This window comes from Bremia lactucae, linkage group LG2 (genome assembly GCF_004359215.1).
Source record: "Bremia lactucae strain SF5 linkage group LG2, whole genome shotgun sequence".
In the NCBI taxonomy this organism is placed as follows: domain Eukaryota; phylum Oomycota; class Peronosporomycetes; order Peronosporales; family Peronosporaceae; genus Bremia; species Bremia lactucae.
The window spans coordinates 1,088,778-1,114,218 of NC_090611.1; the positions used below are offsets into that span (position 1 = coordinate 1,088,778).

Consider the following 25,441-nt stretch of genomic DNA (forward strand, 5'->3'; position numbering starts at 1 on the left):
TAAACGAGGCCATTTAGATGGAGGGGGCATCTTTGGAATGCCACCCGTCACATAGCCACGTTCTAAACGACTGGCTTGTGACACCGACTGAGCACGTTCACGTGTCGTCGGCGGAGCTTTAGGCTCCGAATCCTCTATGTCAGAACCATTATGGATTATGGTCTGAGCATAAGGCGTTGTGGTTATACCCAACGGAGAAGCGCCTGCGCGTTTATGGGCAGCGCTGTCATTAATTGTCGCTGCGCTTTCCAGCGCAGACGACGAGACAGCATTCGTAAATGCTGCTGTCTCCATGTTGTGAGCCATGAGAGAAGTTTGGATGGGCAATGATGCGCCACCATCCTTCCTCATGAGCTCGTTGTCCGCATCACTACTATGAGGTGACGGCAACGGTGTCGACTCATTGTAGTCGACAACGAGTGACGGATCAACATCCTCACTGTCAAAATGGGATGGATTTCTTAGCCCTGTTAACGCGACAGCAGCAGTAGCTGTCGGCGTTTCGACAAAGGCATTTGACGCGGCCGGCGAATTAACGCGGCGCGTGCGCTTAGTGTCAGGTTGAGTGGGCGTCTTCGCAGACAAACCTAAACGTGGCCCCTTTTAGGTGGCATCTTTGGCGCCGTGTATGGAAACACGTGCGCTAGAGTGATTGAGTGAACTAGCGGCGCGTAAAGCTGCTCGCAGTTCCTCTCTCCTCTTTGACGAATTGAAAAATGTGAATTCGTTCTTAAAGTGGGGATGATGTAACGGGCTAAAGTTGCCCTAATGTTACACACTCCCCGTTAAGTACACTTGGTGTATTTAAGGGGATGGTCAATTACTAAATAACAGTAATTAGACCCAGCACTCAGGTGTGGTGCTAATTTGTGACCAACCCTTGTGTATGTGATGCACATGTGTACATTCACATTAGGACGGATGACGGCTAGCGTCATCCGTTAAGCGGGATATCTGGAAAGATATGCTCGCAATACATATTAAGTGTTATCTATAGAGATGACATTTTGGTTGGTAAAAATATGTATATATATTTAATTCTAACAAAGACAAATCAGTCTGAAAACTACTTCCTACAAGCATGGAGATTTGAAAAAAATGCCAATAAGTTGTTATTTTAGAGTTACCTGCATGATTATACTTGAAAAAGGCTGTCTTTTTGCTATCTTCATTAGTCGAGACGCGCCTATAATTCTTCGAATCTTGACTAATTCCATGTCTAACTCCTCCGTCTTATATATGTCTCGTGCTTTAAAGTTTGACTAAGTCGCTATGGACATTAAAGAAAATACGTTTTTTTCACGGAATAGATCACCATAAAAACTTCTTAAAAATCCTTAAGTACGCGAGTAGGGTGGCAAAGTGTCTGGCGGTCCAAAGTCACAACTCCCAGGTTGATAGCTCTTAATGTGCGTAGCAATTTGAGCCAATGTGCAGCACGGGCAAAATAGGGAGGCACAACAGTCTCGAAAACATCCTCCCGGAATCTGAAATCGCTCACGAGTTAGTGCTCGGGCCTTCCAGACCCAGACAAACAGAATCAAATGCACCGTCCCACCAGTAAGCAGCACGAGAATAAAAAGTGTGACGAGTGCAAACCAATAGGGAGCCATTCCCAAGCGAGTTGAAACTTGTGCTTGCGTCACACACGGACAAAAGGTCACCATGCAGCAATTAGGTACGCAATGCTTGAAGCAGCCGAAGCACAGAGCGGTCTCCCAACCTTCGGTCTTTATAGCATCGTCGTGAGACTTTTTCGATCCATTATAACCTCCTATCGGTGTTACAGGAGTATTTAACTGAACAGCGTGGGGATAAGCATTGCCCTTATGAAGAAATTCATGGCTTCTGGAAGATACAACCGGGCTATCGACTTGGATAACGTAAGAATCATCACCATTAAACACACTCGAATGCGACAGCGGTTCGATCATTTTGTAAAGCAACAAGTTATTCGTGGCCACTTTAGATGAATGCTCGGCGAAGTTCATCCACTTTGGATGAAACACTTTCTTTAGGCGACACCGTTTCATCATTGATTTTCAAACGGTCTAATTATGGAACTATTACTGTCAGATTGTATTTTTAAGTTTCTTCGTATTCTAGCCTTAGATTATATCTAAAACGACATTTGGTAGAAGGTGCACCAAGTCCCATGTATGATTCGAAGCATCTCACAATGAATGGCTTCCTTCCATTTTGGTACGTCGAGCGAAGACATGGCATCCGCGTAGGTCTGAGGTACTTCATCAACCTATAAATATATAACGAATAAGCGATCAAAGCAATAATTTCTCTTTTTATTGCATCTTTAAATATTCATGATCATCTTTCGAGGCCATCCACAAAATTAATATGCTTCTCAAATAAAAACTTAATAATATATCATCCGCTCATGCAGGCTGCATATATTAGCGCGCACTCGCAGTGCCTCGATGCTGAAAGATTCCGCTTTATGTGAAAATGCAATCAAAGCGCGCTTAGCCTGTTCCAAACAACACGCAAAGACCGTGAGGCGACCTTACAAAATTTAACAACCAATCACATACAAGTTCGTCGCACTTTACGTAATTTAAGCTTACTATTGTTTTACTACAAACACATGTGCCGTTGGTTGTATTTTGTATGTAGAAGTCAGCACTTTAAGAAGGCATCTCTGGGAACAACGGCTTGAGAGGGTCTACCGGGCCCGGTGAATGACACACGGAAGCGCAAAAGGCAACGGAGAGCAGCATCCAAGTCATTAATGCCTTCAAGACTCGAAAGAAACCGAGACGATACTCCTTGAAAACGGTCAAGACAAGAGCTAGGAGTGGCGAAAAACAACGGATAAGAAGTCGGTCAAAGGATAAATAATGGCGACTTCGACGACGACTCTTGGACCTAGAATTGTTTGGACCGAATTTTTTAACACTCCTCCGAAGACACGTTAGGAGCCAAAGGTACCGCCAAAGAAGCTTTTTGACGCGATACTCGTGGTTGAAATGGATACGGCATGAATTACAACGTGATGCGTGGATGCGGACGATTGTAAAAACTCGCTGCAGTCGTTCACAACCGAATGGTTATCAACGAGGGGCTTGTACCTATACCGAAGCAACTCGATCCAAAATCTACAACGAAGGAAATAATTCGCTGTACAGATTTATTTTGATGAGCATTACATTGTCAGCGGAGGCAGCGTAGCACGAAGTGGGTCTAATTTGCAAAAGCAGCCGCGGAAGAATGTTTTTTTAGCACTAGCTGGTCACCAAGCACATTATGCAGACATTAATTTGTTTTTAGGAAGAAAACGACACCACTTAAGCAATAAATTACGTCAAAGCAAACACATTGGTCAGCAAGACTAGCAAATTACCTTTCAGGATACAATAAATGGCCACGATATAATGTCCCAAAACCGACCGTCTACTCCAAGACAACCACGAAGGCTTTGCGTGCGAGATGCGCCCAACCTAGTCACAGCTCAGGTTGGAAGGTTGTTACGGAAAGGAATGGCAAAGAACAAAAAGATCATCAGCGGCATGGAAGAGGGAGTATTTTTGCAGAAAAAACTTGCATGCCACAAGAGCGTACTGGATATCAAAAAGAGTTACGACTCTTTGCTACGATTTAGAAGCAAGTCGAGGGATGGCTTATCTTTCAGCTATGTCACGCACGAGTGTACATGTCATCAGGCAGTCTATGAGGACCGGAAAAAGATAAATTCGTAAGCTGCAGAATGCATCAAATTTAACTAGTCGAGCTACCTCGTGGATTAACTTAAGTATCACCATTGATCGATGTGGCAACCACAGACTTCTTTCGTAACATAGAAAAGCGCTAACTTTAAGCTTGCGGTAGTTCTCTTTATAAATCAGCTTAGCCACTCCTCCATGGACCCAATATCATTGGGTACATTTTTTTGGGGCGCTCCAGTTATATCGGATGGAGTTTGTTTGAATAACTTCATGAAAGCATAATTCAAGCTACCAGCGTTACCTACATAGGACGTTTGACAGCGTACTTCCAGGGGCACATTGCTTTTAAGTATGAACTCTCGTTGGAATAAGCGACCTTCGAACGAATCAACAGCAAGTTTCGGCCTTAATGTCAAACAGCAGGAGCAACAGGGCAATTTTAGCTTCTAACGACCAAAGCATATATCTCAGAAGTGATCAGGGTTCCTCATCACTACGTCCAAAGGCCTAGAAGAGGGCCAATATCTTATCGCCAAATTACAATTTTCATGTCGATCCACAGGACGCTACAATTACATGGCGATCGACAGTACATAAAAATTACCATCTTTATGGCGACTCATCGCACGAAAGCTTTTTAAGCCTGGACAATCACCTCGAAAAGGGATTATATGGTCGCCAAGCTGGTCGCATGCATGTTTGAAAGTCGTCGTATGCTTCTCTTATTGTTATTGACTTTGGTCTTATAGTCACACCTCTCTTTAAAAACATCTAGGAATTTGGAATTAGGTCAGAATAAAAGATCCATGCCAATCAGGTTAATTCATAGCAACGCTAAGGAATTACCGAAGACACTAGTTCTAAGTGCAACGTGTTCAACTAATCTCTTGTGTCTACGTTTTCTACAACCCCCATTGCTTTTTCAAGTTCTGCTTTCCGAGTTTCTTTGGTGGAGACAATTTCGAGAACAGCTCGTTTCAATCTGAAAAAGAGATCTGACACTAAAGAACATCAATTTTAGCTGGTAAACAATATCTCGCGTAACTGATTGGTAAATACCTTTGTTGTACTCAGAGCGGTCGAAAATTCATCTTAGCAATGTTGCTGAGCCATCTCTACAGCAAGAAACGTTATTGGCTCATCAGAATTTTTAGCTTGAGATGCCATTGTTACGAGGGTATTCACTAGCCATTTTTCGTCTCTTAGACAACTATCCAGGTCCAAAGCCGTTTTCACTTCTTGGTGAATTTTGCTTTATCGATCCAGTTCCCGCAAGATTTTCATAGCTGCGCCCGCTTGATGTCGTTCATTTGCCTTGCTACTCATCTATGCCACTTGATCGGTCGGATAAGCTTCATTTAGAATATATAATATTGCCGCCTTTGGATTATTTAGACCGTAATTTTCTTTCGCAATTTCATACCAATGAGTATAATATTCGTGTCATCGGGGGGGGGTTAAATCTAGGATTTTCAGACACCAGAGCGACGAGCAATGGAACTGGGTGTACTTGTTGCTCGTTCAATATTGCTTCTGACGCCTTTGCATAATGAACAGCTTCTGGATAAGCGGTGTGAGCACCCAAAGACAGCATCCTCATCAATTATGTCACCGTGTATTCATCTGTCAAGATATTCACTGCCGTTCATGCAATAGTTCTGGTTCCACTTTGGTACAATCTTGCCAATTAGACACCCAGATTGGAAATAACGGGTCGATAAACAAATTATTGTTTGGCTTGCGTGGCATCAAAAGGTCAAGGACGTAGACTGGTGGCGTATTTCTCGTCTTCCAAAAAATCGTCGCTGATAAAAAAAGGCATCTACAGTATTTTCCTTATGCTCTGAAAAGCCAAACAAAGCGTTGTCCAGGTAGAATTAGGCATTAACTTAGAAATGATATTAAATTGGATGCGAGCCGTCTTCATAAACTCAGTCCAAACGATATATTGCGGACTATCAATTAGACCCGTCGTCATCTTATTGAGCTTCAGATACTGGAAACATTTGGTAGCTGGATCATTGTGTTTTGATGGCTGACACATCTCAATCAAATCATTTATTACAGACGTGGTAGCTTGTTTATCCTGCGTGAGCTCACTTCTCATTGCGGCAGCCAGATTTTTTTTAAATTGTTCAATGCCGACTTGCTCAATAACTTCTTCCAAATTTGCTTAATCGACTTGCTCAGTAACTTAAAAAGATTGAGCAAGTCAATTAAGCAAATTTGCTAGTTCAACAAGCACAATGATAAGATTGCCAATCAACTGAGATTTCAGAACTTTTCTGATAGCGTCAAGTGTTCTCTCTTCGGTGTTGTAACGTGTTCGTGCTGGAGTCCCGGTGACGATTGGTGCCCTAATCACTTGACGGTCCTTAAGCCAATGCACTGAATGCGACGAAGACTATATTGGACTCCGTTATTATTCCATCGGCGGCCGAAATGCTAGCAAGGACACAAGTGTAACGGGGTGTGTCGTTACATGAAATTAACACTTAAAGGTTGTTAATTAATATACTATCTTAAAGGTAGATATCATTTGAAGAATATTACTTTAAATAGTAATGTTCAGAAATCTTATCCATAAATAGGTATAGGCCATTATATCCACTTATTCCGCAGACTAATCAGCTGTAGATGTAACCAAAAGAAACAGACAATTAAGATTTCAATTGCATGTTTAGTATTAGTTTATAATTAAGTTAGAGCTAACAGATAGAAAGGAGTACTTAATTATATTTATAAAGTTTATTCAACCCTCTTTAAGCTGTTACCTTAAAGGAAGTCTTTCTGGTACTAGGACGGAATACGAAGGCACCACTCGCAACTAAGCAGTGCGAAGTGGACTTGTACTGCTTCAGTACAAGTCCACTTCGCACTGCTTCAGTTGCTAGTGGTGCTTTACGCCACTTCACGTACACTAGTACGTGCAGAGGAAGACTTCTCTTTAATACATCTAGCTTAAAGGGAGTTTAATGAAAACTTTATTTATATAATTAAGTATCTCTGCTTCTATCTGTTAATGCTAACTTAATAATAAACTAATACTAAACATGCAATTGAAATCTTAATTGTCTGTTTCTTTTGGTTACATCTACAGCTGATTAGTCAGCGGAATAAATAGATATAATGGCCTATACCTATTTATGGAAAAGATTTCTGAGCATTACTATATAAAGTAATATGCTCCAAATATTATCTACCTTTTAGATAATATATTTAATTAACAACCTTTAAGTGTTAATTTCACGTAACGATACACCCCGTTACAGACACAAGAAAGATGCATGGCTGTCGTTCAGGGAGCTTGCGATAGATTTGCCGTACTCTTAATTTTATAGAACGATTATCTTGTGATTTAGAGATCGAAAAAAATGGGAAAGGAATAAAAAAAAATCCTATTTACTTTTTAAACCACAACAAAATAAAGATTTACAGTTGGTGTTAGCACCAAACGCTCGATGTTTTTTCAGAGCGTTACATATTTATTACGAGTCGTGCATAGACGAAGAGAATAATGGTAGCGATATCCCTTTTGTCCCTTACACCACGGCAGAAGGTCAAGGCGATCAAAACGTATGAGTATTCCAAGGCCGACTGCTTCCTGCGATATGTGCGAGTGCACAAGACCCAGCTTGACAGTGTAGACTTGGCCGTGATGCGCGGTCTTCGACACATGTTGAAGCTCACCCAACACACCAAGTAGTCTAGTAAAGGATCGTCACGGGAGAGGTAATCCGGCTCCTCGTGCGCACCTACTAAGTAGAAAGTAGTTGTCAGACTGATTTATTTATTATCGCATTAAATACAAATACCTATTTTACCAATCAAAAATGTCATCTCTGTAGATAACACTAATATGTATTGCGAGCGTATTATTCGAGATACCTCGAGTAACGAATTACGCTAGGCGTCATCTTTGCTAATGTGAATGCACCTATGTGCATCACATACACAAGGGTTGGTAGCAAACGTGAACCACACCCGTGTGGTGGGTCTAATTACTTTATTTAAATTTGACCATCCCGTTAAGTACACCAACTGTACTTAACGAGGACTATGTAACACTTGAGCAAACTTTAGTCCGTTTCATTATCCTCCCCTTTAAGAACAAATCACATTTTATAATTTGTCAAAGAGGAAGAGCTGCAAGCTGCTTAATGCGACGCTACTTCTATCGTTCACTCTAGCGACCTGTGTTTTCATACACGGCGCCGAAGATGCCGCCTAAAAAGGGCCACGTTGGTGGGTCATTTGCGAAGACACCTACTCAACTCGCACTAATCGCACGCGCCGCGTTAACACGGGCAAAGTCCAATGCCTTAGTCGAAACGTCGACAGCTACTGCTGCTGTCGCCATAACAGATCCCACTTTAACCGTGAGGATGTTGATCGGTCGCTTATTGTCGACTATAATGAGTCGCACCGTCGCCGTCACCTCATAGTAGTATTGTGGATAACGAGCTCATGAGGAAGAATGATGGCGCATTACTGCCCATCAAAACTTCTCTCATGGCTCACAACATGAGACAGCAACATTTGCGAATGCTGTCTCGTCGTCTGCGCTGGATAACGCAGCGACCATTAATGAGAGCGCTGTTTTGAAAGGCGCAGCCGCTCCTCCGTTGAGTATAACCACAATGCCTTATGCTCAGACCATAATCCAAAATGGTTCTGACATAGAGGATTTCAAGCCTAAAGCTCCGCAGATGACACGTGAACGTGCTCAGTCGGAGTCACAAGCCGCTTGTTTAGAACGTGGCAATGTGACGGGTGGCATTCCAAAGATGAACCCTCCATCTAAATGGCCTCATTCAAACGGGCCAACAGTGTCGCTTCTAGAGTGCGCTCTTGTGGACGCACATAATTAATTATGGCGTCTTCCAATCATGGAGGGCTCAGGAAAATCGCTTGGGCGTATTTTTCCTATCCAGGTCGTGTTGCCGTCAAATCAAACGCATGACCAATACGAGGCGAAATTCTTGCGCCGCATTCATCCGCATTCCGATGCGATGATACAGCGGTCGTAGCGAATTATTTTCGCCCGCTTGCGTGTGAAAGAAATAATGGGCGGTACTGTACCCCCTGTTTCTTCTCACAACGCTGCTTCTGCTAGTCCATTTGAGACTAGTGAAGAGGCCTCAGCTGGTGCTCCTTTTCATAGGCAACTACCAAGCCGGGCACATCAATACGTAGGGTATCGATCGATTCCCAAGAGTCAAAACTCTTCGGTAAACTCTCCATTGAACGAGGATCTGATATCTTTGCCTCACGGAGCGGTGGGCAAGCAACCTTTTAACAAGGAAGCGTTGATTGCCACCCGCATCCATCAGTGCAGGCGGCGCCCGATAGGAGTGGCGATTTCGCCTACCTACTCGCGGCTGCCATACCTTCGTATGTTCAGTCGCAATCGTATAGCGCTGCTGAACGACGTATTGTGGATCTCGAGGGTAAAGTCTTGCGGTTGACCTCGGATCTCGTTGATGTCCGAGCGAAGATTCGTCAGGGTTCTGAACGCCTGAAGACTCGTTTAGGCCTTTTTGAACGGATAATGCTGATGAATCCGCGTTTCTCGCGTGATGTTCCTCGCTGTCCGAGTCCTGTTCGTTGTGGGAGGAGTCGGTTGGCTGAAAGTTTTTCGCTTTCTCCATCCCCCTCATCCGAACGACGCTCGACTCACAGTCGGCGTCACCATCGGTCTTATTAGATGGAAGGGGGCATGTGACTTCATTTGGGTCTACATACCAATTCATAAGACGCACGTAAAATACGGGGGAAGGGTGAGCCTATAATTTAGGTCTTCAACCTCGTCTGCCATCGCAAAGAGCCCAATGAAACGCGGCAGCAACTTCGAAGTACCTCCAGGTAGTACATAAATTGCATTTTAGGTAGGGAAGCAGTACTTAATAAGACTTTTTCACCCACTCTAGAGCATTCATTAATTGTGCGACCATTTCAGTCTGCATATGACCATTTCGGTCCACATAATCTTTTTGCTTGTCCTGTGCGCTTGCTATCGCGTCACGGACTTTTCGTGTGATAGCTAATCGCTCATCCACAAAGCGTTGAGCCTCGCTCCACAAAGCGTTGAGCCTCGCTCTCGCTTTTAGCATCAAACTCGCCTACAATAACGCCGAGCGGTCGAAGATAGGACGTACTTTTATTGACCACTGCTAAACTGGCAGGGTCAATAGGGCAAATTTTTGTCGTAAGATGATACCTCGCGGGTCATCGGCATATTAAAGAATTAAGTATCTCTCTCGCTCCGAGCATAGTGAGGGGCCCTCCCCACTAAGACTCAAGCTGCACACAAACGAGACTAGCGTCCGAAAATGGCGCAGTCCGTTAATATAAAACGGCGTATCACCCGTACTGGCGCGGACACTGTTATTTAAAGCGAACTCCACAAAGGGCAATTACTTGCTCCATTCTTCGGAAGTTGCTATAGTGCGTGAGACTTCCGCCACGACCCGATTGGCACGTTCTGTTTGGCCATCGGTCTGGGAATGATCTGCGGTCGACATGTGGAGTTTGCAACCTAGCAGCTCGAGCACATGTCGCCAAAAACCAGTCTTAAGTCGTTGATCGCGGTCTGATACAATAGGCCCGGGCATCCCGTTTAGTCGGTAAACATGATCCAGAAAGAAGAGAACTGCCTCCTTTCCTGTGAAGTCCGGACTTACTGACTTCCAACAGTTGGTTGGAATCGGTAGCGGTTCAATGGCGCAATGCTGGAAGGTGGAGACTTTAAGCGCTGACACTGTTTGCAACGCGAATATAGTTGGCCACCCGTATATATGACATTCTTACGAGTGTCAGAGGAATTTTGGAGGAAAATTCCTCTGACACTCGTATGAATGTCTTTCACACCCCACACTCCACTCGATGGCGCATCATGGGGCTCGTAAAGGATCATGAACTTGATATTTATGTCATGAGGCACATAGATTCTCAACGAATCACAACGTGACAGCTGATGCCATAACAGGCCATCGCTGTAGCTAAAGCGATTTAGCTTAGCTTTTAGATGCGACAAAAGGGTTACCTTACGTCCACCAATCCAACAGTAGGCGACAATGGTCGTCCTGACAGTAGCTTTCTTTTGCTTCAGAGGCTAATGAGCTCGTCACGTGGTATGCCTTCATGGCTGCCAACGTCGACGGCTAATATTGTGCTTTTGCACTAGATACACTTTCCTGTTGTCTTACCTCGAAGTCTGGTATGCGCGATAAAGCGTCAACCAAGACATTAGACTAACCCGGCTCGTATTCAACTTTAAAATTAAATTAGAGAAGAATGAAAGCCATCTTGCCATTGTCATGCACGATTTAATTCAGTTCCGCGGCTTTTAAAACCCAAGACTGACAAGAGATGAAGCGGTCAACGCTGTCGATATCCTTCTGCATGAGCGCGCTGCCGAATGCAAAATTTCTTGCATCGCAGACGACGTAAAGGGCTTATCCGCGTCTAATAATGCCAAGACCGGTACCTTTACAAGAGATTGCTTCACTGATGTGAACGCATCTTCTTGTTTTTTAACCAATCGTCCCCGATGCCCCTATCTGCTGGTAGGCGGCGCGGCACTTCTTCTGGGAACACATCGCGAATCTCAAAGAACGGACTGTCTCTTGAGGAAATCAAGCCATGAGCGCTTCTTTTTGTCCGTTTCTAGGACGCTCTCGTCCATTGTGGAAGACGAACAACAGTCTACCAAGTTCTCTTCTGAAACTGATGCGACTATTTCGTGGATCTTTCCTTCCTTTAATTCGGCAAGTAACAGATCCGACGACATCTCTAGGAGATTTACTATCTCCTCGGCAGTTTTAAAGACTTGCTGGAGCACCTAAACTGAGGATGCTCCGCAATTTCGTCTTTGACGGCCTCGAACACCTCGTTCGAAGGCTCATCCTCTTTATTACGAACTGATCCAAAGGCCACTCGTTTAGACGTGCCTTTGATCGTTCTAATCTTTTGGGTACTCGTTCTTTGAGTCACCACAACCTTTGACTGGGAAGCGGGTGCCGTTGCTCTCCTGGCTTACGCATTCCTTCCAACCGCACCAGGCTCACGGCACTGTGTCGGTTCATGCGATTCACGACTTCCTGTCAGCTCGCCGTCTACTGCAACAGGCTCTCGGCTCTGTGCAGGACATTCAGACGCATGACTACTTGTCATCATCATATTTACTACCTCTGTCTCCACGAGCTGGGTAGGAATTAATGACGTTTGACATCCCGTCAACGCACCCTCAACTGTGTTCGACACGACATCAGTTGCATACGCCTCTCGCAGGAGCACATCCTTTCCGGTGTCCTGCGTTGAATTTGCAACTGTGCGTGTACGCCAGTCTATCCATGGTTGGTGTTATGCCAACCATGGCATGCCTAGGGTGAGGTCATACGGACTCTCCATTCCTAGTACTGTGAACTTCTCTTTACAGGAGAAGTCACTAAAGCTGAAGGCGAGTTCTACTTGAACTCCCTCAGTCTTAACGATGGCGCCGTCTGCTAAACGAATGGCCGCCTCTTCTCGCTTGCCATCCTGGCAAGCGCCTTAAACATCGCCGGTCTCTTTCTAATTCTAAACTGCGTTCCTGCATTTCCCGACGCCTCACTGGTCGTGAGTTTTAGAGCCGCGAGTTTTTCAAAATTTTGTGATTGACCCGAATCCACTAGGAGGGTAATCACCTAGTCATAGCGTCGTGTTTCGGGTCCGAAATTTCGAGACCTCAGGGACTAACCACTTTGACAGATTTAACATTTTTAAACATAAATTCGCTGAAATGCTTGCTGTGCGCCGAATTGTTCGACAACTCAGGGGAAACTTCAGAGTCCGCGTCAGTAGGGCATCCCGGCTACTGCGCTCCTGCATTTCCCGACCCCTCAGTGGTCGATGCAGAACTCATGCGTCTCGCGCGCAGGTTCTTGTCATCGCTCTTTGGGAAGGGAGTCCTCTTGCTGGGCATCTTTGCCCCAGTTGCGACCCTGGCATAGCAGCGAGCTATCGTATGGCCGCGCTTGCCGCATAAAAAGCAGACTACATCTGCATTGCCCAACTCCACGGGAGTGGCATCTAACCTCTGGGCCGACGGCTTATACCAAGCTGTCGCCGAGGCACTGTAGTAGGATTGCTCCTCAAGTAAGGCAATTTGGATTGCCTCTTCCATCGTCGACGGCACCTTTCTGAAAATAACCTGTCGCGATGGGCCATGCCGTAGTCCGTTCATAAACGTGAACACTTTACTGTGCTCCAGAATCTGACCTAAGGTAATGGACGCCGACAGCGAGCGCATCTCTTGCACATACCCTTGCAGAGATCGCTTCGCCAGACGCGCTAAAGAGAAGCGAGCCGGAAGCAACACTTCGTTATTTGGTGGCTGATACATGGCGCGAATCTTTTCCGTGAAGATCGCCCATATAGGGCACGCCTTTCTGTCCACCATACGCGCCGAGTAAGCCCACCCCGAGTCCTTACCGCGCATGCGCGACATGGCGTAAAACACCATCGGGCTGTCGTCCTTGATGAGCTGCGCGACACCGCATTGCTCCACGGCTAACAGCTAGTGGGCAATCGTGTGCGCTGCAGTTCTAGCGAATTTGGGCAGGTCCATCCGAATGGGCCTCGGCTGATGCGGCCGGGCAGAGAGCATCTCAACAGTCCTGTTGAGAGCCTCGCTCTGAGCCTGCTCATGCCTCAGCTCATCCTGACGGACTCCACCGCAGCATGGCTCTGTGCCTTGGACGCGGCGCTCCGCTGTCCGAGTACGAATGCCTCAAACTGCTCTAACTGAGCCAAATATTGCTCAGGAGGACTGTTCAGGAGCCTGGCCAGGGTGTTCATCAAGTCCCTGTGGCATATGCCCTGCCACCTCCCGATGATGTTGGACAAGGTAGGGGAATTGAGCCTAATCGATGTTGAGGTTTATCCTCACGAACATACGCAGAGATGCGGGTCGTAGGAAGGGTTTCTAGTGCTACCAAGTGTAGGCGGGCACGTCTTAATGCGGCCACGCTCTACTTAGACCCCCCCCCCCCTAGCACAGCGAGGAAGCGGTTAGACTGGCTTCTCTTGCGTGCAGTGAGGTAGTTGTGGTGGGCGCCTTAGCGCCTCACCCAACGCTCTAAGTACTTTAAAGCGTCGTCACGGGAGCGTTACTCTGGCTCCTCGTGCGCACTTACTAAGAAAGAAAAGCGTTTTCAGACTGATAATATTTAATCGCATTAAATATAAATACCTAATTTCACCAATCAAGAATATCATCTCTGTAGATTTCACTATGTATTGCGAGTGTATGTTTCTAGATATCTCGCGTAACGGATGACGCTAGCCGTCATCCCCCCCTTATGTGAATATACCTATGTGCATCACATACAAAAGGGTCGGTCACATTTTATGAACTACACCCGAGTGTTGGGTCTAATTACTTTATTCAAGTAATTGACCATCCCCGTTAAGTAAACCAAGTGTACTTAACGGGGACTGTGTAACATTAGGACAACTTAAGCCCGTTACAGGCACTGCCGCCTTGTACTGCTTTAGTACAAGTCCACTTCGCACTACTTCAGTGCAGGTGGTGCCACACGTCATTTCACGTACACTAGTTTGTGGAGAGGAAGACTCTTTAAAACACTTGCTTCAAAGAGGATTAAAAGTAAACTGTAATTAATACTATTAAGCTCTTTGTTTCCACCAATTTAATACTTACTTAATAATATACTAATACAACACACGTAATAAAGTCTTATCTGTCTTTCTTTGCCCGCGTCCAGTGCTGACTGGACCGCGGAGCAAGCAGATGAAAGGCCTATATCTACCAATGAATAAGCTTTTCGAATTTTACCACGTAAAGTAATATTCTTCAAATAGTATCTACCTTTTTAGATAATATATTTGCTAACAACCTTTAAGTGTTAATTTAATGTAACGATGCACCCCGTTACAAGATTTGTGCGCAGGACAAAAGGTTTACAGCTACCTAAATTGTTTTGATTGAAGCGACATTGTGATTTTCTTTAAGTGTCTATCTATGAATTTACACAATGTAATATGCATCACACGCGTAAGGGTTCCGATTCCGTTGCATGTCCCGTAAGTACTTGTGGTACTTGTTGAGTGAGGGATTCTACGCATCTTAACCATACATACCAAAGCTCAAGAAACAATTATTTTGTTTTGTGTAAGAGATAAACCACATGCACACGATACGAGTAAAAATAAAGCGGAGGCAAAATATAAAGACACGGATACTAAAAGAAAACTAACGGGAGTTACATGACGACGCAGCACGAGTTAGTCTTCTTGGCCTGTTTGTAGAAAACCTTAGACTGGCTGCTGAGATCTTGTGATTTCGACACAAGGTCGTCCAGCTTCTCACCACGCTCCAGTACATTATCAATTGTCTTGGACAACACGGCAGTGGTCTCATTTAACTCCTTTTGAATAGCCGAGATCTTGTCAGCCTTGGACGGATCTTGATACTCGGCTAGAGCTGCCGTCAATGGAGGAAATTCCTTTGGTGAACCCGATTGCGTCTTCCAGCCGCCACTACACATCGCATCAATACACAACGCTCAACTTTTATCCAAATACAAATACCAATCAAATTTTCACACCTAGTGGACTTGTCATATTCATCCAAAAGCTTATTTAAAAGAGCAAACGCGACTCGTGGAGGGTACTCCTGGTCGCAAACTACAATCCCTGCCAGCTTATCTTGACGCACGTACACGTGGCAATTATACTCCTCATGCTGAACCGATTGTCGCTGTCCAGCTTTCGTACGTTTGATAAACGTGCGACTAAAGAAATTGATCATTTCCCGAACGCTTTCACAATCATTGCATCGCCCCGCTCTATTAGTAAAGCGCTTCGTGCTCAATTGACCATTGCAACGTACCCCGAGCGCTGGAAATAGCCAAAAGAAGATACCTCAAAGCTTGCAGAAAGAATAGTTGGGTCTTGGTTCTGATCCTTGTCATCTTGACGCAGCAATTCTATCAAAACGATGAAATCATTCATCAACTCAATGCATTCTTTACGCAGCAATACATGTGCAAACACTTCCATGAGCCACGTACCGATCGCAACGATCTTCATGGCAATACAAAAATAGCAATAGAACCCGGCGAGGTAAGCGTGGTACCCACAAGTGGCTGACTTGGAGTTATTCGCAGAAGCCGGGGGTTTCGAGATGTAATTCTCTCAAGGTGTTCAGTACGTAGCAGGTCCCTATAATTAAATCATTGCTGGCGCGCACTGATTGGTCAAGCCTGTAGAAATTTAAAAAGAAATTTTGTCGACTTAGCATAGAAATGAGCGGCCGACCGTATGCACGTAATCCGCACGCGACGGCGTGCTCGGGCCCTAGAGACCTGGAGGCAATTCTACCGCATTCTTTTCGAATTGAAGCCCCCATGCATCGTCGCGATGCAAAAAGTAAAGCCATTCGCAGGTGGCAGTTCCTTAATAATGGATTCATCAAAAGGAAGTGGTACTGATTGGGCTGGAATATTTTTTAGTGCAATACGCCGTCGTTGCAAGCAAAAGAATTGGCGCAAAATCATTAGCTTGCGTCAACAAAAGTGTGCGGACACTGTGAAAGACCAAAGCGATCTGAGCGAATGTAAAAGCGAGGAAAAACGACAGGAAACAGTCGACGTCGTGGCAACAGCCACCAGACAGCTACAAGAGCTTGAGCAGAAATTGAAGGATCTGACGGATCAGAAACATGCTAAGTTTCAATTGCTAAAGGAAATACTTGTGGAGGAAGCGAGGTCAAAGACGACATAATATTATCATGTTTTGATGCGTCTCGCTATGCGGCTGCTTTCTATTATATTTTTGTAAGAGTCAATATAACTGCGTTAGGTAAACGTAGACACTTGAATTTAAAGTAGCATCAGTAAGTAAACAATCATAATTGATCTGACAAATACCAGTGTAGAACCAAATTTAGGTTATAAAAAAGAGAATTGCTGCGGACACACCCAATTTATGCTACGGACACAGCAGGTAGAAGATTACAATGTCTAGGGTAGGCAATACCTAGCCATGACTGAAGGTAGAACTACTTGATGTAACGGGCTAAAGTTGCCCGAATCTTACACAGTCCCGTTAAGTACACTTTGTGTTTCTTAAGGAAATGGTCAATTAGTTAGATAAAGTAATTAGACCCACCACTTGGGTGTGGTGCACATTGTGACCCACTAATGTGTATGTGATGCACACAGGTGCATTCACATTAGGAGGGATGACGCCTAGCGTCATCCGTTACGCAATACATATTAGTGTTCTCTACAGAGATGACAATACATATTAGTGTTCTCTACCGAGATAAAATTTTATAATTGGTAAAAATAGGCATTCATATTCAATACGATTAAACAATAAGTCAGTCTGAAAACTACTTCCTACTTGGTAAGTGCGCACGAGGAGCCGAATCATTGCTCCCGTGACGATACGTATATCACAGTACTTATGCTGCGTTGGATGAGGTCGCTAAGGCGCCCACCACAACAACCTCGCGGCACACGAGAGCTGACGGTCAAACCGTTTTCTTGCTGTGCTAGGGTGTGTGCTTAAGTAGAACGTGGCCGCATGAAGATGTGCCCGCCTACACTTGGTAGCACTTGGAATTCTTTCCACGACCCGCATCTCTGCGTGTGTACGTGAGGATGAGCCTCAATATTGATTGGACTCGTTTGCCCCACCTCTCCGAACATCATAGGGAGGTGGCGGAGCACTTGGCGCAGGGACTTGATGAACAAGCCCTGACCAGGCTCTCGGGATATCCTCCTGAGCAACATGTTGCTCAGTTGGAGCAGTTTAGGCATTCGTGCTTGAACAGCGGAAAGCTGCGTCCGAGGCACCGAGCCATGCTGCGGCGGGGTCCATCACTCGGACTCAGGATGAGGTGAGGCGTGAGCAGGCTCGGAGCGAGGCTCTCTGCCGAGCCGCGTCAGCCGAGGCCCATTCGGATGGACCCGCCCAAGTTCGATGGAACTGCAGCGCACACGATAGTCCACTGGCTTCTCGCCGTGGAGGAGTGCGGTGTCACGCAGCTCATCGAGGACGACAGTCGGATGGTGTCGTACGCCATGTCGCGTCTGCACGGTAAGCCACGGAGTGGGCTAACTCGGCGCGTATTGCCGACGTTAAGGCGTTCCCTACATGGGCGATCTTTAAGACAAAGATTCGCGCCATGTACCAGCCGCCGGACAGCGAGACGTTGCTTCAGGCGCGATTCTTAGGAGCGCGAAAGGCGAAGCGATCTCTGCAAGAGTACGTGCAAGAGATGCGCTTGCTGTCAACGTCAATTACCGTAAGTCCGATTACGGACACAATAAGTTGCCCAAGGAGAGCAACGGCACCCGCTTCCCAGTCAAAGGTCGTGGTGACTCGAAGAACGAGTACCCGAAAGATTAGAATCATCAAAGGCACGTCTAAACGAGTGACCTTTGGATCAGTCTCTAATGAAGAGGACGGGTCTTCGAACGAGGTATTCGAGGCCGTCAAAGATGAAATTGCGGAGGCATCCTCAGTTGAGGTGCTCCAGCAAGTCTTTAAATCTGCCGAGAAGACAGTAATTTTTCCGGAGATGTCGTGGGATCTGTTCCTTGCCGAATTAAAGGAAGGAAAGATCCAGGATAGAGTCGCACCCGTTCCAGAAGAGAGCTTGTTGGACTGTTGCTCGTCGTCCACAATGGACGAGAGCGTCCTAGAAACGGACAAAAAGAAACGGTTCGCTGCTCAAGGCGGGGATGCCTTAAGATACAGTTCGTTCGTTGAGGTTCTGTGGAAACATCGCGATGTGTTTCCAAAAGAAGTGCCGAGCTGCCTACCAGCAGATAGGGGCATCGGGCACAAAATAGACCTCGAACCTGGCACCAAATATTGTGTGACACAATTGGGTGTCCTTCAAAGTCTGCAACGCAGCGTCTAAATGACGCTTGTGCGACTCTATTGCGCTCAGCCCGTCCTCGGCCCTACTATGCGTAGGCACGGTGCTGACCCATCAGGTGAGCCGCCACTCGGTTGAATGTCGCTGGTGTGTTTTTCAAACCCCGAGGCATCACAAGCCACTCTTACCGCTTGGGGTGCTTACAGCTGTTCTGGCTACATCGGACTCTCTCATGAGTACCTGATAGTAGTCATCTGTTAAATCCAACGCGGAAAGATAGTTGACTTACCATGGAGTTCAACAAAAAATCTTTCCGCGGGATTGGCGTTGAGCCGGTAAGGAGGCCGTGTTCAGCTTATTGTAAGCATGAACCACGCGCCATCTATCGTTGGCTTTTCGATCACAAAACGTCGGGCTGCAGTGAGGCGATTTGCTCTCACGCACATGTCCCGCCTTGGTTCGCTTGTCGACGAACTCATTGATATAATCAACTTGTTCTTTCGGCAACGCTTATTGCCTACGTCAACTTGCAAAAGTGCGTCATTGGGGAACCTGAGATGCCTGTGCTGGGCTGCATCGTTGGTACACATGGTGTACGAGCAGACCCAGACAAGGTAAAATCAGTTAAGGAATGGCCAACCCAAGGCATGTAAATCGCCAATCCCACGGCATGTGAAGGATTCGCTCCAATTCCTAAAGCTCGCTAATTACTTGCATAAATATAGCAAGAATATGCTTAGCAAACTAAACCATTACCTGACCTACTTTAAAAGGACGCAGAATGGGTTTGATTAAAAGAATAAATGATGCGTTTACATTAGTGAAACAATCTCTTGTTGAGGCACTTGGCATTGCCAGACGCGGATAGGCCCTTTAGCGTCGTCTCCGAAGCAAGTAATTTTGCAATCGACAGCGCGCTCATGCAGAAGGATGCCGACGGCTTTGACCGCGTCACCTCTTATCAACCCCGGCTTTTGAAAGCCGCGAAACTGAATTACCCTATGCATGACAAAGAGCTACTTTCAACAAAGTATGCTCAAGTTTCGTGTGCAACTATTGGGCACCGAACCATTTGCGGCTTATACGGATGACGCATCCGTATCAAAGTTGAATACAAGCCGAATAAGTCGAATGTCTTGGCTGACGCCTAATCGCTCAGACCAGACTTTGAAGTAAGGCATCAGGAGAGTGCGGCTAGTGCTAAGACACAATTTCAGCCGTCAAGGCATGCCACGTGACGAGCTTATTATCCTCTGAAATAAAAGAAAGCTACAGTCAGGACGACTTTTGTCGCCTGCTATTGGATCACTTTGGTGGACGAAAGGTCACCCTTCCGCCGCACCTAAAAGCTAAGCTAAATCGCTTTAGCTACAGCGATGGCCTGTTATGGCATCAGCTGTCACCTTGTGATCGCTTGAGAATCTACGTGCCTCATCACACAGATCTCAAGCTAATGATCCTTCACGAGCTCCATGATTGATCAACGAGTCGACCAGGGCTGTGAAAAGGCATTCTTACGAGTGTCAGAGGAATTTTGATCGCCACACCTATATATATGGGTGGCCAACTTTATTTGCTCTTGCGAACCAGTGTCAGCGCATTAAGCCTGCACCGTCCAGCAGTGCGCCATTGAACCGCTATAGATTCCAGCCAGCTGTTGGAAGTCAGTAAGTATGTCCCTCAAGTTTGGCATGCCGCCCGATCATAAGGGTCGGACGAGGCTCGCCGTCTTTGTAGACAGACTGAGCAAATTGGTGCATTTAGCACTATGTAAAACATCGATTTAAGGCAAGGAGGCAGCTCTCTTCTTCCTGGATCATGTTTACCGACTACACGGGATGCCCGAGTCTATTGTATCGCACCGCGATCAACGTTTTACGTCTGGTTTTTGGCGACATGTGTTTGAGCTGCTAGTTAGCAAGCTCCACATGTCGACCGCAGATCATCCCCCGACCGATGACCAAACAGAACGCGCCAATCGTGTCGTGGCGGAAGTCTCACGCACTATAGCAAATTTTAAAGAATGGAGCAAGTAATTGCCCTTTGTGGAGTTCGCTATAAATAACAGTGTCGACGCCAGTACGGGTGAGACGCCGTTTTATATTAACGGACTACGCTATCCTCGGATGCCAATCTCGTTTGTGTGCAGTTTGAGTCTTAGTGGGGGAGGGCTTCTCACTATGCTCGTTGCGAAAGAGGGACATAGTTTCGTCAATATGCCGATGACCCATGACTTTATCATCTCAACGACAAAAACTTGCCCTAGTGACCCTGCCACTTTAGCAGTGGTCAAAGAAACTACGTCTTATGACCGATTTCTCGGCGGTATCATAGGCGAATCTGATGGTTAAAGCGTGAGCGAGGCTCAACGGTTTGTGGGTGAGCGATTAGCCATCACACGTAAAGTCCGTGACGCAATGGCAAGCGCACAGGACAAGCAAAAAGAATATGCGGACCGAAATGGTCGCAAAAATAATGAACGCTTAAGAGTGGGTGAAAAGTACTATGAAGTACTGCTACCCTACCTAAAATGCAATTTCTGTACTACTTGGATGTACTACGAAGTTGTTGCCGCGTTTCATTGGGCCCTTTGCGGGGGTAGACGAGGTTGAGAACCGGAATTATTGACTCACACTTCCCCCGTATATGAAGACACACCGCGTATTTCACGCGGGTCGTATGAAACGGTATCTAGACCTAAATGAGGTCACATACCCCCATCCGTGTACGGAGACCATTGGTGACGCCGACTGTGAGTCGAGCGTCGTTCGGGTGAGAGGGACGGAGAAAGCGAAAAACTTTCACCCGACGGACTCCTCCCACCACGAACAGACTCGGACAGCGAGGTACATCACGCGATAAACACGGATCCCTCAGCATTATCCTTTTAAAAAGGTCCAAGCGAGTCTTCAGGAATTCATAACCCTGACAAATCTTCGCTCGGACATCAACGAGATCCGAGGTCAGTCGCAAGACTTGACTCTCGAGATCCACAATACGTCGTTCAGCAGCGCTAAACGATTGCGACTAAACGGACGAAGGTAAGGCAGCCGCGAGTAGGTGGGCGATATCGCCACTCCTATCGGGCGCCGCCTGCACTGATGGATGCGGGCAAGCCAGTCGTATCAAATGTGGCTATGTGACGGGTGGCGCATTACCGATGCCCCCTCCATCTAAATGGCCTCGTTTAAACGGGCCAACAGCGTCGCTTCTAGAGTGCGCTCTTGTAGACGCTCCAAATTATTATTACGTCTTTAAATCATGGAGGGCTCAAGGGAAATCGCTTGGGCGTATTTTCTCTATCCAGGTCGTGTTGCGGTCAAATCAAACGCCCGACTGCCACATATGTAATCGATAATAAATGGGATTTTAGGGATTAACTATTTAAATAGAACAAAATGGTGTTTTACCCGAAAAGTAAATGTACCACAACAACAGTTCGTTTGCCCCGCTACGAACAGGATTGGAGCACATAAAGCGGTGACAGCTGGGGGGGCGACGGTATCCGACCCATCGTGACACTCCTGCGACATATGACCCCATTTTAGGCCACCCGCGGCCTCAGGATTCACCGCCCACAGTATCAGCTTGCCGACTCGTTGGCGACGTTCGACCTGACCAAATGTTTGAGGCGGTCTTCGCAAAAATGAAAGAGGCGCTTTCCTGACCCCCACACGACGCGTGGATCGTGACGATCGCCGCACTGTGTGGTACCGTACACAATACGGTCAGCCAGGCGTAGGAGCGAGTGCCGCTGCGAAAATGACGTTATCAAAAATTGAAGGCTGACGAATAGCGGCTTCTCTATAAGTTTTCGGCAGAGGCGTGCATTACCAAGAAAGGCACATATGCGGAGTGGCAGTGCTATGCCACGCACATCCCAAACGACCTATACAATACCAATTGGTCGTTTTCAGCCATTTTAAACAGCCGCATCAGCCAGCCGAAATGGTCTCGGACGCCGCCACTTTAGAAGTGGGTGGTGAAACTCCGATATACGGCCCGGCCGAGCCCTTCAGCCGCTGGGCCATCGACAGCGCATTGCCGATACCAGGATTACATGTTCAATCCTTCCGTATACATCACGGACGCATTCGCAACGTTGCGGGCGCTATGTCGGCGGCATGTGGCAGCCCTACTGGGTGCCGTTTACGGGAGGGGCCAAATGACGAGTGGCGGTTCATCAGTAGACTCAGCTCCAAAAAAGTCTTGGGTGACGGTAGCGGCGTGAATTGGCCGGACCCAGTCCCCCGCTCGCGGGCGTAGACGCCTCAAAGGGGAAGCGACTTCTACCCGGTCTGTCGGCTTAGTCAACGGAGCGGATTTTGATGACAAGCTTATGTCTTCCGCACGAGATTCACGAGCCGACGCCAATCGGGCGCGGGTAGCGCACGTAAGGCAGCGCAAACGATCGCAACACAGGCCAAGGCGAAATTGCCCCTTGTAGCAACCACACTAGCCAAGCAGCGGCCGACCCCGCAGCTTGTCATGCTGCAGCCCCAAGAGAAAACAACGTTAGCCTCGGCAGTGGCTTCTTTCGGTCAGTGCAGGGGACCCCGCTTCCTATTTTGGTACCAAAGGTACAAACCCGCTCACGGCATCTCGGACCTAGAGAAAGCATTAGGCATCCGACCAGTCTCAACGCCATCGTCCGGCAATTTTATGGCGATGGCACTCGCGGAAGCTGTAGCGGATCATGACCTAGCTGCGCACGATGTGGCGTCTCGAAGAGATCACATCATACATAAGCGCTGCATCCACCGGGAAGGCCACCTCGGTATAAGCACGCAGTTCCTCTATTTAATCTGGAGAGCTTCACTAGCGAGCACGCATCGTGGCTGGAAACGGAGGACTTTCCGCGAATTGTTGAAACAGTTCACCTGGTACTTGGATGAATACGCGGCTACTCCATCCCAGCGCGAGGCAAACATAACGCGGCATCCTTGGGGCTGCAGCGAGTTTTTGGCTACAGCAGCCAACTTTCTTTAACGGAAAAAGATTGTCATTGCTTTCAATATGGATGGCTAGCAGCACTGGAAATGCTCAATGTATCGACCTAGCTCTTCTCGGCAGCGGGGCAAATTACTTTCTACTGTCCTGCAGATACCACTGCAACTAGCCAAATGCGCAGAGGCAGTCAAAACGACCAAGACCCAGGACCCTCACCTGCCGATTATTCTCCGCTATTGGGGCAACACTACAAACAGCGTACAAGGTTATTAGGATAAATCGCGCCGCGCGTGCAACAAGTTTTAGGAATACGAACATCGGCGCTACTCAGCAAGGGTTTGTTTATGGACGACAGATGCAGAAAACTGTGATGCTGGCCATACTCGCGACGGCATCGGACGAGCCTACACAGGCGGCAGCGATGGGTCACGTATCTTATTTCTGGACTTTCGCAAAGCTTACGACACGGTGTCACCGAATTTCAATTTGTCGCACTCTCCCGTTCCGGTTTTTCCTCGAATTTTGTCTCGATGATCCGCAATCTCCACATCGGCACGATATTACAATTGGTTGAGAATGGGGAGTTCTGGCGCCCGCAGGACGCTGTATCCAGGATTCGTCAAGGGTGCCCGCTTGCTTCATTGCTTTTCCTACTCGCGGCGTAAGTCTTTGCGGTGGGAATACAGCACTACGAGCAGCTTACCGGCAGAGCTGTACCCCACGAGACGAGACCAAACAATTTTTTTGGAGTTTCTGGACGAGGCGACAGTGTCTCTGCAAGAGGCGCGTCAACTCCCACGAGTGCATATCGTGCAGCGGTTTGGCCGGCTATCGGGCTTGACCATCGAGCTGGAGTGAGTTCTTGCCGATGGCAGACTTTGCCGCCAATAAATCGGTGCATCCTTCAACAAATCATACATCGCTTTTCGTGAACGGCTTACGCCATCCACGTATATTACCTTGCTTGAGTGTGACTATAGTTCAAGGGGGGAGACTCGCTCGAGCAAAAACCAACCGACGAATATTCACACCATCCTTCTAAACGATGCAGTTGATCTTGCAACTTCTCATGGGGTACCTGTACTGAAGCATGGGGGCACGGTGCGGTATTCGGTTACGCCGTAGAGACGGGCGCCCTAACCGATACGAATTGGGCCACCTGTATTCATGACGTCCAACGGCGCTTAGCCACAGCGATTCAGCTCGCGACCAGCGTCGAGACGAGGTTGCTGCTTCGCAATGTCATTATGCTGCCGTATGTGCTCTTTGCGAGGCAGGCATCGCGACACGGCCATAGGCTAAGCAACAGCTCCAGAGCATGCAAAATCAATTCTTGTGCGTCATTCCACCGACCGGTATCCTGTCGTCGCAAGATTTTCCCAGCGCTTCTGTATACGCCTAAACGAGCAAGGGGAGTAGGCCTGGCTTCGATTCCTATCGCATGTAAGGAGCAGCGGCTGGAACACGCGATATTCTGGCTCACCCAACGCCAAGATTTTTTGGAAGCGGGCACGTCGTAATGCGGCCACGCTCTACTTAGACACACACCGTAGTACAGCGAGGAAGCGGTTAAACATTCTTCTCTTGCGTGCAGTGAGGTAGTTGGGTGGGCGCGTTAGCGACCTCACCCAACACACTAAGAACTCTGGTTAAGTGTCGTCACGGGAGCGGTAATCCGTCTCCTCGTGCGCACTTACCAAGTAGGAAGTAGTTTTCAGACTGATTTATATTTAATTGGATTGAATACAAATATCTATTTTACTAATTAAAATGTTATCTCTATAGATAACATTTAATATGTATTGCGAGCGTATCTTTCTAGATACCTCGCGTAACGGATGACGCTAGCCGTCATCAAGGATGACGCTGGGCGTCATCCCTCCTAATGTGAATGCACCCATGTGCATCACAT

The 25,441-nt window shown here is 46.9% G+C and overlaps 5 protein-coding genes across 5 annotated transcripts; 2 read left to right on the forward strand and 3 right to left on the reverse strand.

Annotated features, from left to right (window-relative positions):
• Positions 1–1,337: 1,337 nt before the first annotated feature.
• Positions 1,338–2,036, reverse strand: CCR75_004465 (uncharacterized protein; the record flags this gene model as incomplete). The annotated part of the gene is made up of 1 exon (XM_067962551.1): positions 1,338–2,036. The coding sequence occupies one exon, from the start codon at positions 2,034–2,036 to the stop codon at positions 1,338–1,340; it is 699 nt and encodes a 232-aa protein (XP_067821527.1).
• A 3,466-nt stretch (positions 2,037–5,502) lies between these two features.
• On the reverse strand, positions 5,503–5,787 carry CCR75_004464 (uncharacterized protein; the record flags this gene model as incomplete). Its single annotated transcript, XM_067962550.1, has 1 exon — positions 5,503–5,787. One exon carries the CDS (start codon positions 5,785–5,787, stop codon positions 5,503–5,505), a length of 285 nt encoding a protein of 94 aa, XP_067821528.1.
• An 8,843-nt stretch (positions 5,788–14,630) lies between these two features.
• On the reverse strand, positions 14,631–15,859 carry CCR75_004463 (uncharacterized protein). Its single transcript, XM_067962549.1, has 4 exons — positions 15,758–15,859; positions 15,577–15,673; positions 15,293–15,505; positions 14,631–15,224 (listed from the first exon to the last, which is right to left on the reverse strand). Exons 1-4 carry the CDS (start codon positions 15,774–15,776, stop codon positions 14,948–14,950), a joined length of 606 nt encoding a protein of 201 aa, XP_067821525.1. The 5' UTR covers positions 15,777–15,859; the 3' UTR covers positions 14,631–14,947.
• A 125-nt stretch (positions 15,860–15,984) lies between these two features.
• Positions 15,985–16,657, forward strand: CCR75_004462 (uncharacterized protein). The gene is made up of 2 exons (XM_067962548.1): positions 15,985–16,131; positions 16,199–16,657. Exons 1-2 carry the CDS (start codon positions 15,992–15,994, stop codon positions 16,467–16,469), a joined length of 411 nt encoding a protein of 136 aa, XP_067821526.1. The 5' UTR covers positions 15,985–15,991; the 3' UTR covers positions 16,470–16,657.
• Positions 16,658–22,527: 5,870 nt separating this feature from the next.
• On the forward strand, positions 22,528–22,845 carry CCR75_004461 (uncharacterized protein; the record flags this gene model as incomplete). Its single annotated transcript, XM_067962547.1, has 1 exon — positions 22,528–22,845. One exon carries the CDS (start codon positions 22,528–22,530, stop codon positions 22,843–22,845), a length of 318 nt encoding a protein of 105 aa, XP_067821523.1.
• Between the last annotated feature and the right edge of the window lie 2,596 nt (positions 22,846–25,441).

Coding starts and splice junctions, on each gene's coding strand:
- CCR75_004463 (XM_067962549.1), bottom strand. Junction 15,506..15,576: donor GGCTATTTCCAGCGCTCGGG/GTACGTTGCAAT, acceptor TGATTGTGAAAG/CGTTCGGGAAATGATCAATT. Junction 15,225..15,292: donor GAATATGACAAGTCCACTAG/GTGTGAAAATTT, acceptor TGCGATGTGTAG/TGGCGGCTGGAAGACGCAAT.
- CCR75_004462 (XM_067962548.1), top strand. CDS start 15,992: ATGAGCGGCCGACCGTATGCACGTAATCCGCACGCGACGGCGTGCTCG. Junction 16,132..16,198: donor AAAAGTAAAGCCATTCGCAG/GTGGCAGTTCCT, acceptor AATATTTTTTAG/TGCAATACGCCGTCGTTGCA.